Source organism: Podarcis liolepis, assembly GCF_965112155.1.
Source record: "Podarcis liolepis genome assembly, chromosome: 13".
Taxonomy (NCBI): domain Eukaryota; kingdom Metazoa; phylum Chordata; class Lepidosauria; order Squamata; family Lacertidae; genus Podarcis; species Podarcis liolepis.
The window spans coordinates 6361897-6380504 of NC_139573.1; the positions used below are offsets into that span (position 1 = coordinate 6361897).

At 48.5% G+C, this 18608-nt stretch overlaps 2 protein-coding genes across 3 annotated transcripts; both read left to right on the forward strand.

Moving 5' to 3' along the window:
• Positions 1–651: 651 nt before the first annotated feature.
• On the forward strand, positions 652–10864 carry PSME2 (proteasome activator subunit 2). Its single transcript, XM_083472816.1, has 11 exons — positions 652–947; positions 3675–3707; positions 3815–3877; positions 5847–5933; positions 6403–6433; positions 6543–6640; positions 7112–7180; positions 8341–8408; positions 8598–8652; positions 9920–10006; positions 10126–10864. Exons 1-11 carry the CDS (start codon positions 900–902, stop codon positions 10204–10206), a joined length of 720 nt encoding a protein of 239 aa, XP_083328942.1. The 5' UTR covers positions 652–899; the 3' UTR covers positions 10207–10864.
• Positions 10865–13722: 2858 nt separating this feature from the next.
• Positions 13723–18541, forward strand: EMC9 (ER membrane protein complex subunit 9). 2 transcript variants are annotated; one of them, XM_083472875.1, is made up of 6 exons: positions 13723–13854; positions 15539–15749; positions 16822–16898; positions 17372–17441; positions 17685–17779; positions 18082–18541. In XM_083472875.1, exons 1-6 carry the CDS (start codon positions 13847–13849, stop codon positions 18260–18262), a joined length of 642 nt encoding a protein of 213 aa, XP_083329001.1. In that variant the 5' UTR covers positions 13723–13846; the 3' UTR covers positions 18263–18541. The 2 variants fall into 2 exon arrangements, with proteins under 2 accessions (XP_083329001.1, XP_083329000.1); XM_083472874.1 differs by lacking the exon at positions 13723–13854 and adding an exon at positions 15218–15273 and having other exon boundaries at positions 18082–18457.
• Positions 18542–18608: the final 67 nt, after the last annotated feature.

Consider the following 18608-nt stretch of genomic DNA (forward strand, 5'->3'; position numbering starts at 1 on the left):
CCCTTTGAAATGGTGTTTACTAAATTCCTGGAACAAGGAAGGGTTTTTTTCCCCACCACCTCCCTCCTTGCAGAGAAACATTTGGTCAGCTTAGGAGTCAAAATGGTTTCAGGGCTGTCTTCCTGTGCTGCTCCAGACATGTGGTTTATATATTTATGTACGTGTTTGCTTGGTACATTTATGAACATTTATTATATATCTAAGACCTTAATTTTTATTTTATTTTTAGATTTCTTATTTAATTAAATTTTATTAAATACAAAAAAAGAAAATATCAAATAAGAAAAGAAATAAAGAAACAAATCTCATACATATACACATGAACATAATTATTTATACATCTGTAAAGCAATATTCGAAAAGAAGAGGAAAATGGGGAATAAAAGAAGAAAAGTTAAAAATAGAAATTTAGAAAATAGAAAAGTGTTCACCATAAACAACAATTTCAGATCTATACTTGCATACAATTTTATATTTCCATCTTGCAAAATATCAGTCTTAATTAAAAGGTTTTAAAAGACTTCCACCGTTTACGCCACACGTCTTTTATACTTCTTCTACTTCTTCTTATTACACTAGGGGATTTTTTTTTAAGTGGGGGTGTCGCGATGCTAGGCTGCGAGGTTCTTTTTCTTTCTTGCGAAATGTTCGCATTCCTTGGGAAGTTGGGTTTCGTCCTTCCCGGGGCTATTTCTGTGCAAGGCAAGGAAAGGCGACCCTGTCGATGCGTGGGGGGAGGGAAAGGGAAAGGGGGCGGAACGTGTGAATGCGAAAGCGAAAGTGAAGGTGCAGAGGCGAGCTGCTTGCAGGAAGGGGCGATCGGCGAGGCTGTTTTCCGCTGCTTCTGTTCGGATTCTTTCCCTCCCTGCCTCAACAAGACCCCCCCCGACAACGCCACGATGGCCAAATCCTGCACCATCCAAGTCAGCAAGGAGTCCCGTGAAAAGGTGCGGAGTTGGGGGGGACGACTGGGTGCAAATCGGGGTCAAGTCTGGCAGGGGGTCAAATGGAAGGTGCTCTAAAAATAGGGTGCGGGGACTAAGGTTCTTGCCCGGATCTGGTGGCTTCTGAGAAACGAGAGTGCCTCTGAGCATGTGCTGAGGGTTAGTTATAACTAAGCAGCCCGTTTCTCCCACCACCACCTCATCCCTCGTTTTCAGGCACGGACCAACCGGGGGAACCGACCTGCAATTCCTACAAATGCATTTATTTCCTTCGTTTCTATGCCACCCTTTTCTCCAAGCCGCTCAAGGTGGGCTCTGTTGTTCTTCTCCCCCTCCTCATTTAACCCCCCACAACAACCTTTGCAAGGTAGGTAGGTTAGGCAGTGACTGGCGCAAGGCCACACTCCATGGCTGAGCGGGGATTCGAACCCGGCTCTGGCAGGTTCTCGTTTGACACTTAACCACTAGGCCACACTCCCTCTCTCTTATCCCAGATTTGGAGAGGCCCTCTGCTTACTGCTGGGCGGAAAGGCACTCTGCACATGCTTGGGGGCATCTTCAGTTATATTCCCCACCTGAGGGCAAAAAGCAGGCTCTGAAAGGGGGGAGACTAGGTCAGGAAGGTGTTTTCCCACCCCAGCATGGTCTGTGGGGACTTACTCCTAGGGAAACAAGACATAGGGCTTCATTCCCATTGACATTGGTGGGGTTAGCTTTCGAATCAGCAGGCTGAAGACGGCAGGCTTATTTCCATTATTTTCAGCTTATGAGTCAGTTATAATTTATAGCTATGTTGTCAGAGACTTGATCGCTGAGTTGGTAGAGCATGAGATTTATAATCTCAGTGCTGTGGGTCCGAGACACACATTGGACAAAAGATTCACGCATTGCAGACCCATGGGGGTCCCTTGCAAATACAGTGGTACCTCGGTTTAAGTACTTAATTCATTCTGGAGGTCCGTTCTTAACCTGGAACTGTTCTTAACCTGAAGCACCACTTTAGTTAATGGGGCCTCCTGCTACCGCCGCGCCGCCGGAGCACGATTTTTGTTCTCATCCTGAAGCAAAGTTCTTAACCTGAAGCACTATTCCTGGGTTAGCGGAGTGTGTAACCTGAAGCGCATGTAACCTGAAGCGTATGTAACCTGAGGTACCACTGTATACAATTCTGTGTGCCTCCTGGGACCTATAGGAATCCAGTAATAGGAGAGGAATCTATTTGTTGCAAGGGTGGGTGTAACTCTACTGGCACCATAATAATAATAATAATAATAATAAATTTATTATTTATATCCCGCCCATCTTGCTGGGTTTCCCCAGCCACTCTGGGCGGCTTCCAACAAAATATTAAAATACAGTGGTCTGTTAAACATTAAAAGTTTCCCTAAACAGGGCTGCCTTCAGATGTCTTCTAAAGGTCTGGTGGTTGTTTTTCTCTATGACATCTGGTGGGCGGCGTTCCTGTCCTTCGTATTTTATTTCAGTCTCCACCCCTACTACAGAAATCCCCTATTTATTCTTAGAGGGACGTGTCTGCACTTCTTCTAATTATTTACCTCAGGCATGGCTAAGGGTGGCTTTCAGCCTCAAGGGCCAGATTCCAAAATGTTCAGGGGCCACATGGTGAAAATGGGTCTGGCCACACATACACACGCCCTCTCACATAATAATAGTAATAGTAATTATTTTTATTTTTGTTTCATTTTATTTATACCCCGCCCATCTGGCAAGGTTTCCATGCACAAAGGCAAACAGCCCCTTTTGATGATCTGTGCAGGGGGAATCTAGTTTGGAAAATCTGCCGCGTCTGCTTTTAATTCTGCCCCCCCTTTTTTTGTTGATGCCCAAATCTTGGATCTTGGGGAACGGCAGAAAAGGGAACCCACTTGGTGGCGGATCAGAGAGGGCTAGCCGCACCTGATTTACATAGACTGCTATTTTATTTGGGCTACGTATACACCATAAAATAAAATCATATTAAGACACCCTGCTCCTCAAGAATCCTGGGAAATGAAGTTTGTTAAGGGTGCTGGGAATTATAGCTCAGTGGGTGGTGGTGGTGTGAACTACAATTCCCAAGTTTCTTGGAGGTACAGTATATGGTTTAAATGAATGTGTGTGTTTTTTAAAAAGCCTGCATGGAACATGTTACAGATAGGTAGCCGTGTTGGTCTGCCATAGTCAAAATAAAAAAATTCCTTCCAGTAGCACCTTAAAGACCAACTAAGTATTCTTGCATATTCAGTGGGATACGTGGATTGTAGAGGGTTCTTAATTCTAAGACCCTTGGGTATAATGTCCAGGTTCTTGCATTTAGTAAGAAAGAAGATATCAGTCTTCTGATATCTTCAGACCAACTTAGTTGGTCTTTAAGGTGCTACTGGAAGGAATTTTTTTATTTTGCACGGAACATGTTGAAGTCAATATTTAAACATGTTTGGACTAATAATAATAATAATAATAATAATAATAATAATAATAATTTTTATTTATACCCCGCCCTCCCCAGCCAAGGGCCCTCCTCAGGGCGGCTATATCTGTATAGATGGGGTCTATTCACTGCTTTGTGGAATTTTTCTGGCAGGATTCCTAAAATATATGACAGACTTTTTTTATCCAGGGAAACATTGCTATTCCAGAGAACATGTGTGTTATATGCTGCTGTTCCGTAATGTTCATGCTGAGCCCCAGAAGCGGCCGCATTTCACAATCTCTCTTTTTCTCCCTTAGATGGCTGTTTTCAGAGCATCCCTTTTGCAAGAGGTAAGCCTCTTTCGCTTTATAATCCCGCCCCTCAAATCTCTCCAAATACCCCTCTTCCAAAAGGTAATTTGTTTCTTTTAAACCCCCCCCCCTTGCTCATCTTGCAGGGTGAGGAATTTCTGTGCTCGTTTTTGCCCAGGAAAATACTGCAATTGGATCAGTTCCTGAAGGTAAGAGAACACTAGCAGGACCCCTCAAGAGGGCCAGATCCTTTTAGGAGATGAATTTATATAACTCCCCCTTCTCTCTCCCTTTATCTTTTTTTTTTAACAATTTTTATTGATTTTAACATATAAATTATAAAATGTACCACAAAACATATCACTTATACAATCTTTTTGGACTTCCATCAGCACCTCTGATGATTCACCGTTTTAACCACTTCTTAACTTTTTATTGCCTTTACATCTCTTAACAAATCATCCCCCCTCCCGTCTCCATTTTTGCAATACTTCCAATAATACTTCTCACAAAACTTCTTGCAAACCTACAAAAGTCGTCTGATCTTCACAAATACTTTTCAAATGGTCCGTAAATTTACTCCAGTATTCCATGAATTTCTGGTCCCGCCGGTTTTGAATCCTTCCTGTTAGTTTATCTAATTCTGCATAGTCCATTAACTTCATCCTCCATTCTTCAATCGTCGGTAATTCTTCTTGCTTCCATTTTTGGGCCAGTAATATTCTTGCTGCTGTTATTGCATATAAAAAGAGCTTATATTCCTTTCTATTTATATCACTCCCAACAATACCCAGTAAAAATGCTTCTGGTTTCTTTATAAATGTATATTTCAATATTTTTTTCATCTCATTATGTATCATCTCCTAGAAGCATTTCACCTTTTTACATTCCCACCACATGTGATAAAATGTTCCCTCTTTTTCTTTACATTTCCAACATTTATTACTGACTTCATACATTTTCGCTAACTTCTCTCTCCCTTTATCTTGATCCCTGGCTCCTTATTTATTTTCTTGCTTACATTTGCACTCACCGTATTTTTCGCCCCATAGGACGCACCGGCCCATAGGACACATCAAGTTTTTTGGGGGGGAAATAAAGGGGGGGGATTATTCCCCCCCCCAGGCCCCCAGGCGCTTGTGGGGCAGGCAGCGGGGAGAAGCGCTCTTCTCCCCGTCGCCCGCCTTGAGATCAGGTCCAGGGACAGCGGGAAGACGTGCTACATCTCCCAGCTGTCCCTGGAGCTTGTGGGGCAGGCAGCGGGGAGAAGCGCTCTTCTCCCTGCCGCCCGCCTTAAGATCAGGTCCGGGAACAGCGGGAAGATGCGCTGCGCCTCCCCACTGTCCCCGGAGCTTGCGGGGCTGGCGGCAGGGTCTCTCCGCCGTCAGCCTCCAAACCACTTCGGGAGACAGCGGGATGGCGGCGTTCCGCCTCCCTCTTTCCCCTGACCTTGTGGGGCTGGCGCTGGGGCTCTCCTGAAGCCTGGAGAGCGAGAGGGGTCGGTGCGCACCGACCCCTCTCGCTCTCCAGGCTTCAGCGAAAGCCTGCATTCGCCCCATAGGACGCACACACATTTCCCCTTCATTTTTGGAGGGGAAAAAGTGCGTCCTATAGGGCGGAAAATACGGTAAAAAGTTATATTTACATCCCACCCCGTCCATGTTTTTTCTCCTTTCCTCATTTTAACCTCACAACACCCCTCTGAGGTAGGCCACACTGAGAGTCTGTGTCTGGTCCAAGGTTGTCCAGTGAGCTTCATAGCTGTGTGAGGACTTGAAGCCCAAACTCCCAGGTCCTGATGCAATATTTGAGCCACACAGACTTTTCCCCTGTTTTCCTTTCTTTCTCTAAAACCAATTCCTTCCTTCCTATTCCCCTCAGAGAACTACGAGTCCCAGAGTTCCTTGGGGAGAGGGATCAATGGTTAAACCCCTCTGCAAATTCCAGCTCTGGGTCTCTAAACAACTCTCAGCAGTGCCCTTAATAAACTACAGCTCCCGAAATTTCTCTGGGGTGAAACCACGACTCTGGGGTGAAACAGGCGCTGCTTCAGATCTGTAGTGTAGATTAGGCCCCAGAGAGCAGTTATGGGGCCTTCCCAAGTCCTAGTCCGGTGCTCCAACCACTATACCACACTGCCTTTGCATTGCTGCCCTGTAACCATAGTTCTCTTTTCAGGAAGGGGCGCTGAACGTTAAAGATTTGACCACCCTCCGTGCCCCGCTGGACATCCCCATTCCAGACCCCCCTCCCAAAGATGATGAGGTGAGTTGTTTGATGGGGTCTTCTTCTCTAACCCCCCCCCCAAGAAAACCCAAGATGCACCTGCAAGGATAAGGATCAGGGCCGCATTTAGGTCAGATGAGGCCCTCAGCTACTGAAGGCAATGGGGCCCTTTATATGTCCAGCTGTCCTTTGTCAACAACAAATTGTTGCTGTTTTTGGGGTTGAATATATGCTATATGGTAATTGATGGACCTCATAGGTATCGAAAGCCATTTGCACATAATTGGAGCCTACACAACACAAGACACTGTTGCTGTATGTAGGTTTTATTTTATTTGGTTTTTGATCTTATATTTTGGAAATGTACATCCAGGGGTTTTTTCCCTTTAATTTTTTTGGGGGCCCACAAGAGAGTGGGGCCCTAAGCTATAGCTTGTTTAGCTTATACGTAAATCCAGCACTGATAAGGATGTAATAAATTTTGCTGGTGTTTGTTTTTGTCATACAGATGGAGACAGAAAAGGAGAAGGACAAGGAAGGTGAGAGAGGGGTCTTCAGTTGGAAGGAAGGGAAATAAGATTTTGGGATGAGCGCAGATAATATTCCATTGCATTTTGGGGACTGACTTTCACTTTCTGCCCCCTGTAGCTCCGAAATGCGGATACCTTAAGTCCAACGAAGCAATCATTTCGCTTTTGGATCGCATCAAACCCGAAGTCCGAGAGTTCAAAGAGAAATGCGTACTGGTAAATATTTTGTTCCTCTTTTCCTTTTTTACGACATGCACAACGCAGAAAGCGCGGTCCTAGCGATGGGCGGAAATTAAAACGTAAAAAGCGAAACTCTAAAATTACGTCAGTTGGGGAAAGCTTGTAAAAAGACGAATTTTCTTTAAAAACCTGCGGTTACCTGTGGCTTAAGCAACGGAAAGCCCAGATCGTGAAAGGAAAGGAAAAGGTGAGGATAAAAAGTGTCTTCAGATAGAATATCAGTGTTATTTGGTTGCCACAGGTAGTTCGAGATTTGCAAGGCTTGTCTTGCGGAAGGTATGCGTAACGAAGGAAGGGCCAAATTGTATAAAAAGTGCCTGGAGGCTGTAGTCTGTTAAAAATCTTAAATTATGTGTGGTTTTTCTCAGATGTGCATCTGGCCTAGCTGGCAAAAATGAGCCCTTCGCTCGATTCTCCCTCAGTTTTCTTTCTCCATGTTCCCCTCAGGTGACAACCTGGATTCAGTACATGATTCCCAAAATTGAGGACGGCAACGATTTTGGCGTGGCGGTTCAGGTAAGAGGAAGCGAGGCGCTCGGAGATCACCTGCCGCCGATCCACAGCCTGCCCCCTCATCGAACACAGCAAGGCAACCCAACTCCCACTGACAATTATGTCCCTAAAGGTGAAGGGACCCCTGACCATTAGGTCCAGTCGTGGCCGACTCTGGGGTTGCGGCGCTCATCTCGCTTTATTGGCCGAGGGAGCTGGCATACAGCTTCTGGGTCATGTGGCCAGCATGACTAAGCCGTTTCTGGCGAACCAGAGCAGCACACGGAAATGCCGTTTACCTTCCCGCCGGAGTGGTACCTATTTATCTACTTGCACTTTGACGTGCTTTGAACTGCTAAGTTGGCAGGAGCAGGGACCGAGCAACGGGAGCTCACCCCGTCGTGGGGATTCAAACCGCCGACCTTCTGATCGGCAAGTCCTAGGCTCTGTGATTTAACCCACAGTGCCATCCGCATCCCTATACATCCTCAAAAGCCTTCGATTGCTTAGAATGGAAATAACTATTAGCAGTACTAACTAGCATGAAATTTGGCCCCAACTTCCTACAAATCCTCAGACAAATATACTCTCAAGCCTCAGCAAAATGCAGAACTAACGATATGGACTATAGCGATCCAAAGAGACACAAAACAAGGGTGCCCACTGTCTCCCTTCTTATTTATCCTGGCTCTGGAACCCTTAGCAATCCGAATCCGAGCAGCCACAGACATCAAGGGAGTGGAAATAAAAGGCAGAACCTATAAATTAGGGCTCTTTGCAGACGACCTAATGGTCACAACACCAGACCCCATAAGCACAGCAACCTCCCTAACCGGAGAACTCAACACATTTGCAATGTGGTCGGGCCTGCAGGTAAATTTTGCAAAGTCAGAAGCTATGTGCTTCAACACCCCTCCTCACACCCAAAAAGAATTCACTAATGTCACCAAGATAAAACTTTGCCACACCCAGTTCAGATACCTAGGGGTACAAATAACCCGAAACCTCAATAAATTGTACCTCCACAACTACAAGCCCCTGTGGCGACAAATAAACAAAGACCTAAAAAGATGGAACAACATGAATTTCACTCTCTCAGACAAAATAGTCACGATCAAAATGATCACAGCCCGCCCACAGCCACCCCAAAAGCGCAACTCGTCTTGTTTCTTTCCTCTTGACAGGAGAAGGTTCTGGAACGGATCACAGCCCTGAAGACCAAGGCAGAGGCTTTCCAGACCACTATTGCCAAGTAAGAGGAAAGGATGAGAGGGTAACCACAGGGTATTCTGGGTAATTTGTCCTCAGGACCGTTCTGCGTCTTCGCACTTTGTTCTGGAGCTCTTTTTGTTTCGTTTCACTTTTAGTCAGTTCTGGGTGACAGTCTAGCAGTAGAGCAGGTAACGCACATTCTGACCATCGGCATCATTCTTCATTCCAGGTATTTTTTAGAGCGTGGAGACGCCGTCGCAAAGGCTTCCAAGGATACCCATGTGGTGAGTAACAGAAAAACACAAGTCCTTCCACTCTGGGGGATCGGTTGAGGAGTGTCATCGAGTTAATAGAATTGTAGCGTTGGAAGGGACCCTGCGAATCATTTAGTCCAACCCCCTGCAATGAAGGAATATGCATCCGTCCCGTATGGAGATTAAACCTGCAACCCTGGCATTATCAGCACCACGCTCTAACCTGTTGGAATTTTTAAGGCAACCAAAACTCCTTTCCTTGGGTCCAAGTACCGGGCCCCTTTTTTTAGCAGATTAACACGCAACTTCCAAGCATGTAGGAGTCCCAAGTCTTGCATGGAGTATAGATATCAATCGCAGGAAGTGTTTTGGTACAACAGCATAGCTGTCAACTTTTCCCTTTTCTTGCGAGGAATCCTATTCAGAATAAGGGAATTTCCCTTTAAAAAAAGGGAAACGTTGACAGGAGTCCTTACTGTCGTTCTTAAGCGTCACGGTTACAAACTCTACATGCATTTATCAGATCCCTGATGGAAGTTCAGCTTCATCTTAATGCTCTGGGCCTGACCTGAAAAGCTGCCAAACCAATCTCTTTACATCTTCCCACTGTGATAGCAGGCTTGAGACTAAACATCTCTCTCTGTCCAGCCCGGAAGCAGCACATGTTTAGAAATCATTCTTCAGAATGGCCTTGTACCTGTTGTAAACAACTTAGCTTCTCGCAGCTTCACATATTGTTGTTTCTGAGAATGAATGACTCTCACCCAACATAACCAGCTGAGCTCTTCAGGCTGAGTGATTTAAGCCTTCCTTTAGGCTTTTTCAGAGGGACGTGGGTGGCGCTGTGGGTTAAACCACAGAGTCTAGGACTTGCTGATCAGAAGGTTGGCGGTTCAAATCCCCGCGACGGGGTGAGCTCCTGTTGCTCGGTCCCTGCTCCTGCCAACCTAGCAGTTTGAAAGCACCTCAAAGTGCAAGTAGATAAAGAGGTACCCCTCCGCCGGGAAGGTAAACACCGTTTCCGTGCGCTGCTCTGGTTCGCCAGAAGCGGCTTAGTCATGCTGGCCACAGGACCCGGAAGCTGTACGCCGGCTCCCTCGGCCAATAAAGCAAGATGAGCGCCACAACCCCAGAGTGGCCACAACTGGACCTAATTGTCAGGGGTCCCTTTACCTTTACCTTAGGCTTTTTCGGCCTCGAAAGGGTTCAGGCTCAAGAACTCGATCTTGGCCAGGAGAAACTGTTTAACGTCCTTGAAATGGTGTCCCTGGTTGTGATCTGACTTATCCCCTTGCAGATGGATTACCGGTGTCTCGTTCATGAGCGGGATGAGGCCGTGTACAGGGAAATCCAGATGATGTTGCTCGATATCCGTGGGTTCTATGTGAGTATGCTAGGAGGGAGGTGACGGGTTAGTACAGCAGTCGAAAAAGAGAGGGAAATAGCGCAGTGCAACCGAGAAAAATCTCTTAGCGCTTACAAGTGTTCTGTCATCCACTGCAGGCTGAGTTCTACCACATCTTGAGCAAAAACCTGGAGAAATTGACCAACCCCAAAGGTGAAGAGAAGCCATCCATGTACTGATTCTGGAATCTGTGACAACCACCTCTGCCAACTTCTATCTTTCTTTGGGTGTTTTGCTGTCATGGGGAAAGCAGAGCAATATAGGGGTAAAAAGAAAATGATTTTTTGGGGGTGGAGAGAGTCTAAAAGTGGATTCACAAATGTCTGTGGCTGAGTATGAATAATGCCTTAATGTGTGGCCTTTTCTTTCTTACAAAAGTTCTGTGAAATGAAACATAATAAGAGCTGGAGAAATCCAAGTTTTCACTAGCTATGTTTTTTTTTTAATTGCTTGAATCTAGAACCACTGTGAACCCTCTCCCTTTAGCACAGCCACCACCAAGCTGGTTTCCCTCCAGATCTTGTGAACTACAACTCCCATCACCCACTACAAACGTGCTGCCTGAGGCTGATGGGAGTTGTAGTCCAAAAGGTCTGGAGAGCACCAAGTTCTCGCTTTGTAATCAGATTAATTTAGCCTGCTCCAGCCTCTGTTAAGATCATCACACTCATCTAAGAAATCCATATAGCAGAGACTTTAAACAATATTTTTCATTTTTGTGCTCTGAATTTCTGTGTCTGGTGGCTGTTTTCTGCCATTTGAAAGCTTGTGATACTTTGGAAATGACTACTTTGTCTCATAATAATAATAATAATAATAAAAACATGCCTTGTTTAATTTTCTGTCTGTTTCTTTTTCTTTGGGACTTGGGCCGTATGGGCCTGGGAAATTAAAACCAGCTTCTCTGCAGTTTGATCCTGGAACTGAATTGGAGGCAAAACAGTAATTGAGTGGCCAATCCTTGATCTGATCTCCCGGTTTTATTTTATTCCCATTAAAGCAGCTACTGGGTGTTCCAGTTTTGATGGGACGTCTAAACCTTCCCCATAGGCTGTTGTTTTACCTCCAATCTGAATGCTCCCCCAGGTGCTAATAGTCCCATGTTTCCTGGCCCAAGATCACCCAGTAAGGTTCATGGCTACTTGGGGATTTGAACCCAGGCGTTCCCGACACCACAACGCCAAACTGGTTCCCTTTGGTGTTACACCTGAACATAATGGATCAGTAATAATAATAATAATAATAAATTTTTATTTATAACCCGCCCTCCCCAGCCGAAGCCGGGCTCAGAGCGGCTAACAACAGTAAAATTATACAACATTCTAAAATCATTTCATTATAAAATCAGTTCAAATCAGATTAATGGCAACCATTGGGCTAGAGTTCTGTGAGGATTGCCAAAGGAGGGGGTCAGGCTGTTCCGTGGCCAAAGGCCTGGTGGAACAGCTCTGTCTTGCAGGCCCTGCGGAAATATGTCAAGTCCCACAGGGTCCTAGTCTTTTGTGACAGAGCGTTCCACCAGATTGGAGCCACAGCTGAAAAAGCCCTGGCTCTGGTTGAGGCCAGCCTAACCTCCCTGTGGCCTGGGACCTCCAAGATGTTTTTGTTTGAAGACCGTAAGGTCCTCCGTGGGACATACCAGGAGAGGCGGTCCCGTAGGTACGAGGGTCCTAGGCCGTATAGGGCTTTGAAGGTTAAAACCAGCACCTTAAACCTGATCCTGTACTCCACCGGGAGCCAGTGCAGCTGGTATAGCACCGGGTGAATGTGATCTCGCAGCGAGGACCCCGTAAGGAATCTCGCCGCGGCATTCTGCATCCACTGGAGTTTCTGGGTCAGTCTCAAGGGCAGCCCCACATAGCGCGAGTTACAATAATTCAGTCTGGGGGTGACCGTCGCATGGATCACAGTGGCTAGGTCAGGGCGAGAGAGATAAGGGGCCAACTGCTTAGCTTGGCGGAGATGAAAAAATGCCGCCTTTGTTATAGCTGCAATCTGCACCTCCATGGAAAGGGAGGTGTCGAAGATTACACCCAAACTCTTAACAGACGGTGGTGGCACTAATTGTGCCCCCACAAGAGATGGGAGTTGCCCCCTCGATCCCATATCGTCCTGATCCAGCCACAGGACCTCTGCCTTCGAAGGATTTACAGTGGTGCCTCGCAAGACGAAATTAATTCGTTCCGCAAGTCTCTTCGTCTTGCGAGTTTTTCATCTTGCGATGCACGGTTTCCCATAGGAATGCATTGAAAATCAATTAATGCGTTCCTAGGGAAACTGCCTTCAGACCAGGTCCGGGGACAGTCTGTCCCCGGACCTCTTCTGAAGGCTGGGGGGGGGGGACAAGGGCTTTTCTTCCCACCCCCAGCATTTTTAAAAACCCCAGGACAGCGGAGGACTTCTCCGCTGTCTGGGCGATCTTAAAATGCTGGCGGGCGGCATTTTAAAATCGCCCCGGGACAGCGGAGGACTTCTCCGCTGTCCGGGGCGATTTAAAAGCCCCTGGGAAGGCAGGCAGGGGGGACAAAGACTTTTGCCCCCCGCCAGCCTTCAGAAGAGGTCCTGGACCTCTTCTGAAGGCGGGCGGGGGGCGAAAGTCTTTGCTCCCCCCCCCGCCTGCCTTCAAAAGCCCTCCGGGACAGCGGAGAAACGCGCTGTGTTTCTCCGCTCTCCCGGGAAGGCAGGCAGGGGGGAACAAAGACTTTCGCCCCCCGCCCGCCTTCAGAAGGTGTTCCCGCCCCGCTGCCCGGCTTCGGAGCAGCGTTCCAAAGCCCGGCGGCGGCGGGAGGAGGCGTTCCCGCCCCACCGCCCGGCTTCGGAGGAGGTCCGAGGACAGTGGGGAAGACGCGCTGCGCTTCCCTGCTGTCCCGGAGATTTCCCTATGGGCTGTCGTCTTGCGAAGCAAGCCCATAGGGAAATTCGTTTTGCGAAGCGCCTCCAAAACGGAAAACCCTTTCATCTAGCAGGTTTTCCGTCTTGCGAGGCGTTCGTCTTGCGAGGTACCACTGTAACTTCAACCGGCTCCCACGTAACCATCAGTATTTCTCTAGGAGCTGCTAGAAACTCAACAGGTGGAGCTTTTCCTAGTTTGATGGTACTGATGGGAAAGCTGCATCTGTTGAGTTTCTGACTGTGTACTATTAAAGGCAAAGGCTGTCTATAGGGATGGGGGGGGAGGCAGCTTTGTATGTGACCCCCTATAATATATTTTAGGCTTATGAGAGAATACTACTTTATGTCTAACTTCCGGGTTTGGGGAGTGCAGGGGACACTCTAGCATATTATTTTATGATCCTGGGAAAGCGAGATCACTGAAGCCAGCAAAAGGCTAGAGGGGCACAAACCGAGTTTCTGGTAAACGCTGAAAGCCGCCATTGGGCATCATTCTCTATGGGCGAGGAACGGCGACGCTCTAGAAACCGTGGCAACTCTGTGGTTGGCAGTCCCTCTGCGTTGGAAATCACGGGAGAGGGCGGAACCATAGAGGCGCGAGTTGCCGAAACGCGGGAGAGGCCGAGTTCGACACGAGACCGGAAGCGCCCTATAAGGCCGCTGTGGGGGAAGGAAGCCGGCTGATTTCACAAGACGCCGAGTGGTGGGAGGAGTTTAGTTTAGTAGTGTGGCTCCCCCCCCCTAATTCAGGAAAAGACCTGGCCAATGGGAACGCACTCGCCCGAGGGCGGCGACCAATCGGAAGCGTAGAAGTGGACGTAGGCGCAGAGCGCGCGGTGATTGGTCGCGGGCGCGGCCAATGGGGGAGCTTGGAATGGATGGGGTGTTGTAGGAGGGGGTCTTTGAGCAGCAACCGCCTGGGCAGGCATGGAAAGGTGGGTGAAGAGGGGCTCGCGTGGCTGGTGGGGGGCGAAGGGGTTCCCTTCCAAGGGGGCACCCTCCCAGGGGTCGCCTTCCTCCCCACACTTCATTCCTCCGAGCCTCCTTGCAGCCCTGGGGAAGTGGGGCTCAGGGGTCGGGGCTGGAGGGAAGCTGCGCAGGGGTTGAGGGCACTCAGAGAAGGGGGCCTGGGGTTATGGGGCTGCTGAGGGGAGCAGGGCAGGGTCAGGCCCCCGGAGACACAGCTTAGGAGGCTGGGGCAGAGGGAGCAGTAGAGACCGACGACACAGGCTCAGTTATCATCAGTATTCCGATTATTGCATTTATGCCCCACTTTTAGGGACGCGGGTGGCGCTGTGGGTTAAACCACAGAGCCTAGGGCTTGCCGATCAGAAGGTCGGCGGTTCGAATCCCCGCGATGAAGTGAGCTCCCGTTGCTCGGTCCCTGCTCCTGCCAACCTAGCAGTTCGAAAGCATGAAGTGCAAGTAGATAAATAGGTACCACTCCGGCGGGAAGGTAAACGGCGTTTCCGTGCGCTGCTCTGGTTCACCAGAAGCGGCTTAGTCATGCTGGCCACAGGACCCGGAAGCTGGACGCCGGCTCCCTCGGCCAGTAAAGCGAGATGAGCGCCGCAACCCCAGAGTCAGCCACGACTGGACCTAATGGTCAGGGGGTCCCTTAACCTTTTACCCCCCCTTTACCCCAAGGGGCTGAAGGTGGTGGATATGATTCTTCTCCCCCACCCACATTTAATCCCCACGACACCCCTGCGTGGCAGGCTAGGCTGAGAGGCAAGGACCGGCCTCTAGCGAGTTACACGGTCAGAGCTTTCCAAACTTTTCATGTTTTTAGACGCGCATCATTTCGCGAAACAGCGATTCAGTTTTACCAGCAAACCGGAGGTTCAACTAACCCCATTCCAGCCCCGGGAGGAGCACGATGTGTAGGTGTGTTGCTTTCGCGCAACACACACCTACACATTGCAGCTGACACGCTGGCGTGTCGCGACACGCAGTTTGGAAAGCTCTGCTCTAGGTCCCAGTCTGACACTCTCAAGTTTGGGTCCCCAGCTGTTGTTGGACTACAACTCCCATCATCCTTGGCTAGCAGGACCAGTGCTCAGGGATGATGAGAGTTGTAGTAGTACAACAGCAGCTGGGGTTCTCACTTGCATCAGGATGCCTTTGTCAGAGATTTCAGGGGGGCCCAGGTGGAGAGTCTCTGTGGCCCCCAGGTGTTGCTGAGGCTCCATATCAACCCCTGCCAGCATAGCCAATTATCAAGTCTCTCTGCACCAGGTTGACATCATTTTGTGGCAGAAGGGGCTTGTCCTCCCCAGCCTCCCACTTTCCTCTAGCACTTGTGTGTGTGACATGTCGCATTTGCCAGAACTTCCTATAGGCTTTTCTGAAAGGTACAGGCCCCTGCCCTCTGCGTTGAAGAAATATCGGGGTTTGGGAGGGCATCGGGGTGTGTGGATGGGAGATGACTGGGGAGGAGCAGGATCTGGAAGTTGTGGGTAGCAGGGAGCTGTTGTCAAGCTGAAGGAAGGGTAATTGAGATCCTCAGATATTGTGGGAGAAGGCAATGAATGGAGAAAAAAACAGTTTCTGGGATAATGGTTATTAGGGAGCACCTGCGTTTCAGGATGCGGAACTGACAGCTCCTTTGCTTGGCAGGATGGGTGAAGTGGAGATCTCTGCCCGGGCATATGTCAAGATGTGTCTCCATGCTGCCCGCTACCCCCACGCCGCCGTCAACGGGCTGCTTTTGGCTCAGAGACGCCAGGCAACAGCCAGCCAGCCAGAATGCCTCTGTATTACAGACTGCATCCCCCTCTTCCACAGCCACCTGTCGCTCACAGTCATGCTGGAGGTGGCTCTGAACCAGGTATGCCCTTGGAGGGATGCAGATAGCAGAAGGGGGACCAGCAGGCCACTTTAACCAAGGAATGAACCAAGCGGGCAACCCAGGGGTCGGGAACCTCTGTTTGTCCAGATTTTCTGGGTTACAACTCCCCTCATTCCTGATCAGAAGCCATGCTGGCTGGGACTGGCGGGTGTTGAACCTAGCAACACTAGAAGGCCATAGGTCTCTCCCCGCCCCCCGTGTAACCTCACACTAAATATCTCCCCCCCCAAAAAAAAATCATTAACTGGTGGGTATGATGTTAGGTAGCTAACATGGGTGGCGCTGTGGGTTAAACTACAGAGCCTAGGACTTGCTGATCAGAAGGTCGGCGGTTCGAATCCCTGCGAGGGAGTGAGCTCCCGTTGCTCGGTCCCTGCTGCCAACCTAGCAGTTCGAAAGCACGTCAAAGTGCAAGTAGATAAATAGGTACCACTCCGGCGGGGAGGTAAACGGCATTTCCGTGCGCTGCTCAGGTTTGCCAGAAGCGGCTTAGTCATGCTGGCCACATGACCCGGAAGCTGTACGCCGGCTCCCTCGGCCAATAAAGCAAGATGAGCGCCGCAACTCCAGAGTCATCTGCAACGGGACCTAATGGTCAGGGTTCCCTTTACCTTTTTATGATGTAAGGTCATGGCTTCTTTTTTCTTTCCATCTTGCCTTTCAGGACAATTTTTTTAAAAAGCGATTGCATCTCAGGTGTGCAATGAGGAGTAGTCCTAGCTCAGATAAAAAAGAGAGAATCAAAGAGGGTTGCAAGAGACAAAAGCAACTGTTTATTCTTAGAAGCAAAAGGTGTCTTGCACTTATAGGAGACGCAATCCCCTTTTCCCCCCAGGTCCCAATTTGTACCTTTCTAGAATGGTGCAATATTCACAATGCTTAAATGGGATGTTAGCTCATTAAAAGCAAAGTACCGGAGTGCTACTCATTCTTGGAACAGATCCATTGAAATTAAAGGACACAGTTACCTTAGGTCCATTAATTGTGCTGGGTGGACCCCAATGGTTTGAACAGCTTCCCGTGTTCCTATGAATTTATATGTCTTTTGCAGGTTGACATCTGGAGTTCGGAGCTGAATTTGCTCCTTGCTGGCTATTACCAAGCCAACTCTGGGCTGGACGACAAGAGGTAAATCTGGGGAGCAGAGTTTGGTTTATTAGTTATTAATTAGTTATACCCCGCTCATCTGATCAGGCCTCCCCAGCCACTCTGGGCGGCTCCCATCACGATAAAAGATCAAACATTATAAACTTCCCTAAACAGAGCTGTCTTCAGATGTCTTCCAAAAGTCATAGTTGTTTATTTCCTTGACATCTGCTGGGAGGGCGTTCCACAGGGCGGGCGCCACCACCGAGAAGGCCCTCTGCCTTGTTCCCTGTAACCTCACTCCTCACAGGGAGGGAACTGCCAGAAGGCCCTAAGAGGTGGACCTCAGGCAGAACGATGGGGGTGGAGACGCTCCTTCAGGTCTACTGGGCCAAGGCCGTTTAGGACTTTCAAGATCAGCACCAACACTTTGAATTGTGCTCGGAAACGTACTGTTTAGAGGCATCTCTCCTCCGTTAACCTGTTCTCTCCCTCCTTTCTGTGTTCCCCCGAAGCGCTTCTTTCCTTGCACAAAAGACTGTCGGACGCATTGCTGAACTATATGAGGGCGCTGTTCTTATCATGGTGAGAGCTGGGATCGGGGCCAACTGGGTCTGGACTATGTAGGGCAGAGGTGGGAAATCTGTGTGTGTGTCCCCCCCCCCACGATGCCCCTTTCAAAATTTCTAGACTTTTCCGTCTGTATCCAGCAATCATTTCACATCCTGCCTCTTAGCACCTAGCTTTACTTAAAGACAAGGCAGGGGTGTCTCTCCCCAGAACTACAGAAACCTGACTGCTTTCTCCATTTGCTTACTCCCCCCCCAGTTGGATAACCGCAAGTTCACGATAAACCCCCGCGTCCCTCCGGTGATCGTTCTGGAGCAGAAGGATCGGCAATGGATCCCCAAAGATAAGAACCTGTGAGTTAACTGCTGTCTGTAATTTCTCTTCTCTGCAAAAACCTCATCACCATTTCAGTTTGCATTTGCCTTCCCAAAACAAACTGGTTGCTATTATTTCCATCTTACGGTGTGGAAATGAGCATGCAGGGACAGCGACATGCCCAAGTCCAGACGAGGAATCGTTGGCAGAGGTGGGACAGGATCTCCCCAACTCTGTCTGTGCAAAGACACTGGCTCTCCTCAGCTCTTTACTCGAAGCGTCAGTGGGAGAGAATTGTCTGTATCGAGATTTTTAATGCCCTTCTTTTGCTGGTTTCTAGGGTCATGTGGAGCGACTGGGAATCCTCTCGTCACATCTGCAAGACCCTCCTAGAAGACAAAGCTTACTCCCAGTTGGTGGATTTTGATGCCCACCTGGATGACATCAGAGAAGACTGGACCAATCAGCAGCTGAACACAAAAATCGCCCAGTTGGTATCAGTGGCCAATGGCAGTGCGTGAAGGAATCGTAGCTCATCCGTAGCAGTTCAGAGAAGGGCTGTCGGAAGATCAGAGGCTAATCTCAGACTGTTTCCGAGATGGCTGTAAAGAAACTGGATTTGCAGCTGGTGGGATTTTTGAAATTCCTGCAGAAAAGGACCTGGCCAAAACCATTCACGGTTGTGCAAAAAAAGGGGGGGGGCGGAGGACTCAAACCTTTTTTTTTTTGTGTGTGTCCAGTTGATAATTTTGGAAACATGTTGCTTCTAGATACAGACATCCCCTTGAGAGATCCTGCACTTGTAGGAGACGAAAAGTCGTTGCTGCATTTATTTAGTTTCATAACATAATAAATTAATAAAAAAAA

What these genes read in the sequence shown, in the direction of transcription:
- PSME2 (XM_083472816.1), top strand. Translation starts at nt 900, where the DNA reads ATGGCCAAATCCTGCACCATCCAAGTCAGCAAGGAGTCCCGTGAAAAG. An exon ending in AAAGGAGAAGGACAAGGAAG is followed by an intron (nt 6,434 to 6,542) that starts GTGAGAGAGGGG and finishes TGCCCCCTGTAG; the next exon opens with CTCCGAAATGCGGATACCTT. An exon ending in TCAAAGAGAAATGCGTACTG is followed by an intron (nt 6,641 to 7,111) that starts GTAAATATTTTG and finishes TGTTCCCCTCAG; the next exon opens with GTGACAACCTGGATTCAGTA.
- EMC9 (XM_083472874.1), top strand. Translation starts at nt 15,233, where the DNA reads ATGTCGCATTTGCCAGAACTTCCTATAGGCTTTTCTGAAAG. An exon ending in CCTATAGGCTTTTCTGAAAG is followed by an intron (nt 15,274 to 15,538) that starts GTACAGGCCCCT and finishes TTTGCTTGGCAG; the next exon opens with GATGGGTGAAGTGGAGATCT. An exon ending in ATCCCCAAAGATAAGAACCT is followed by an intron (nt 17,780 to 18,081) that starts GTGAGTTAACTG and finishes GCTGGTTTCTAG; the next exon opens with GGTCATGTGGAGCGACTGGG.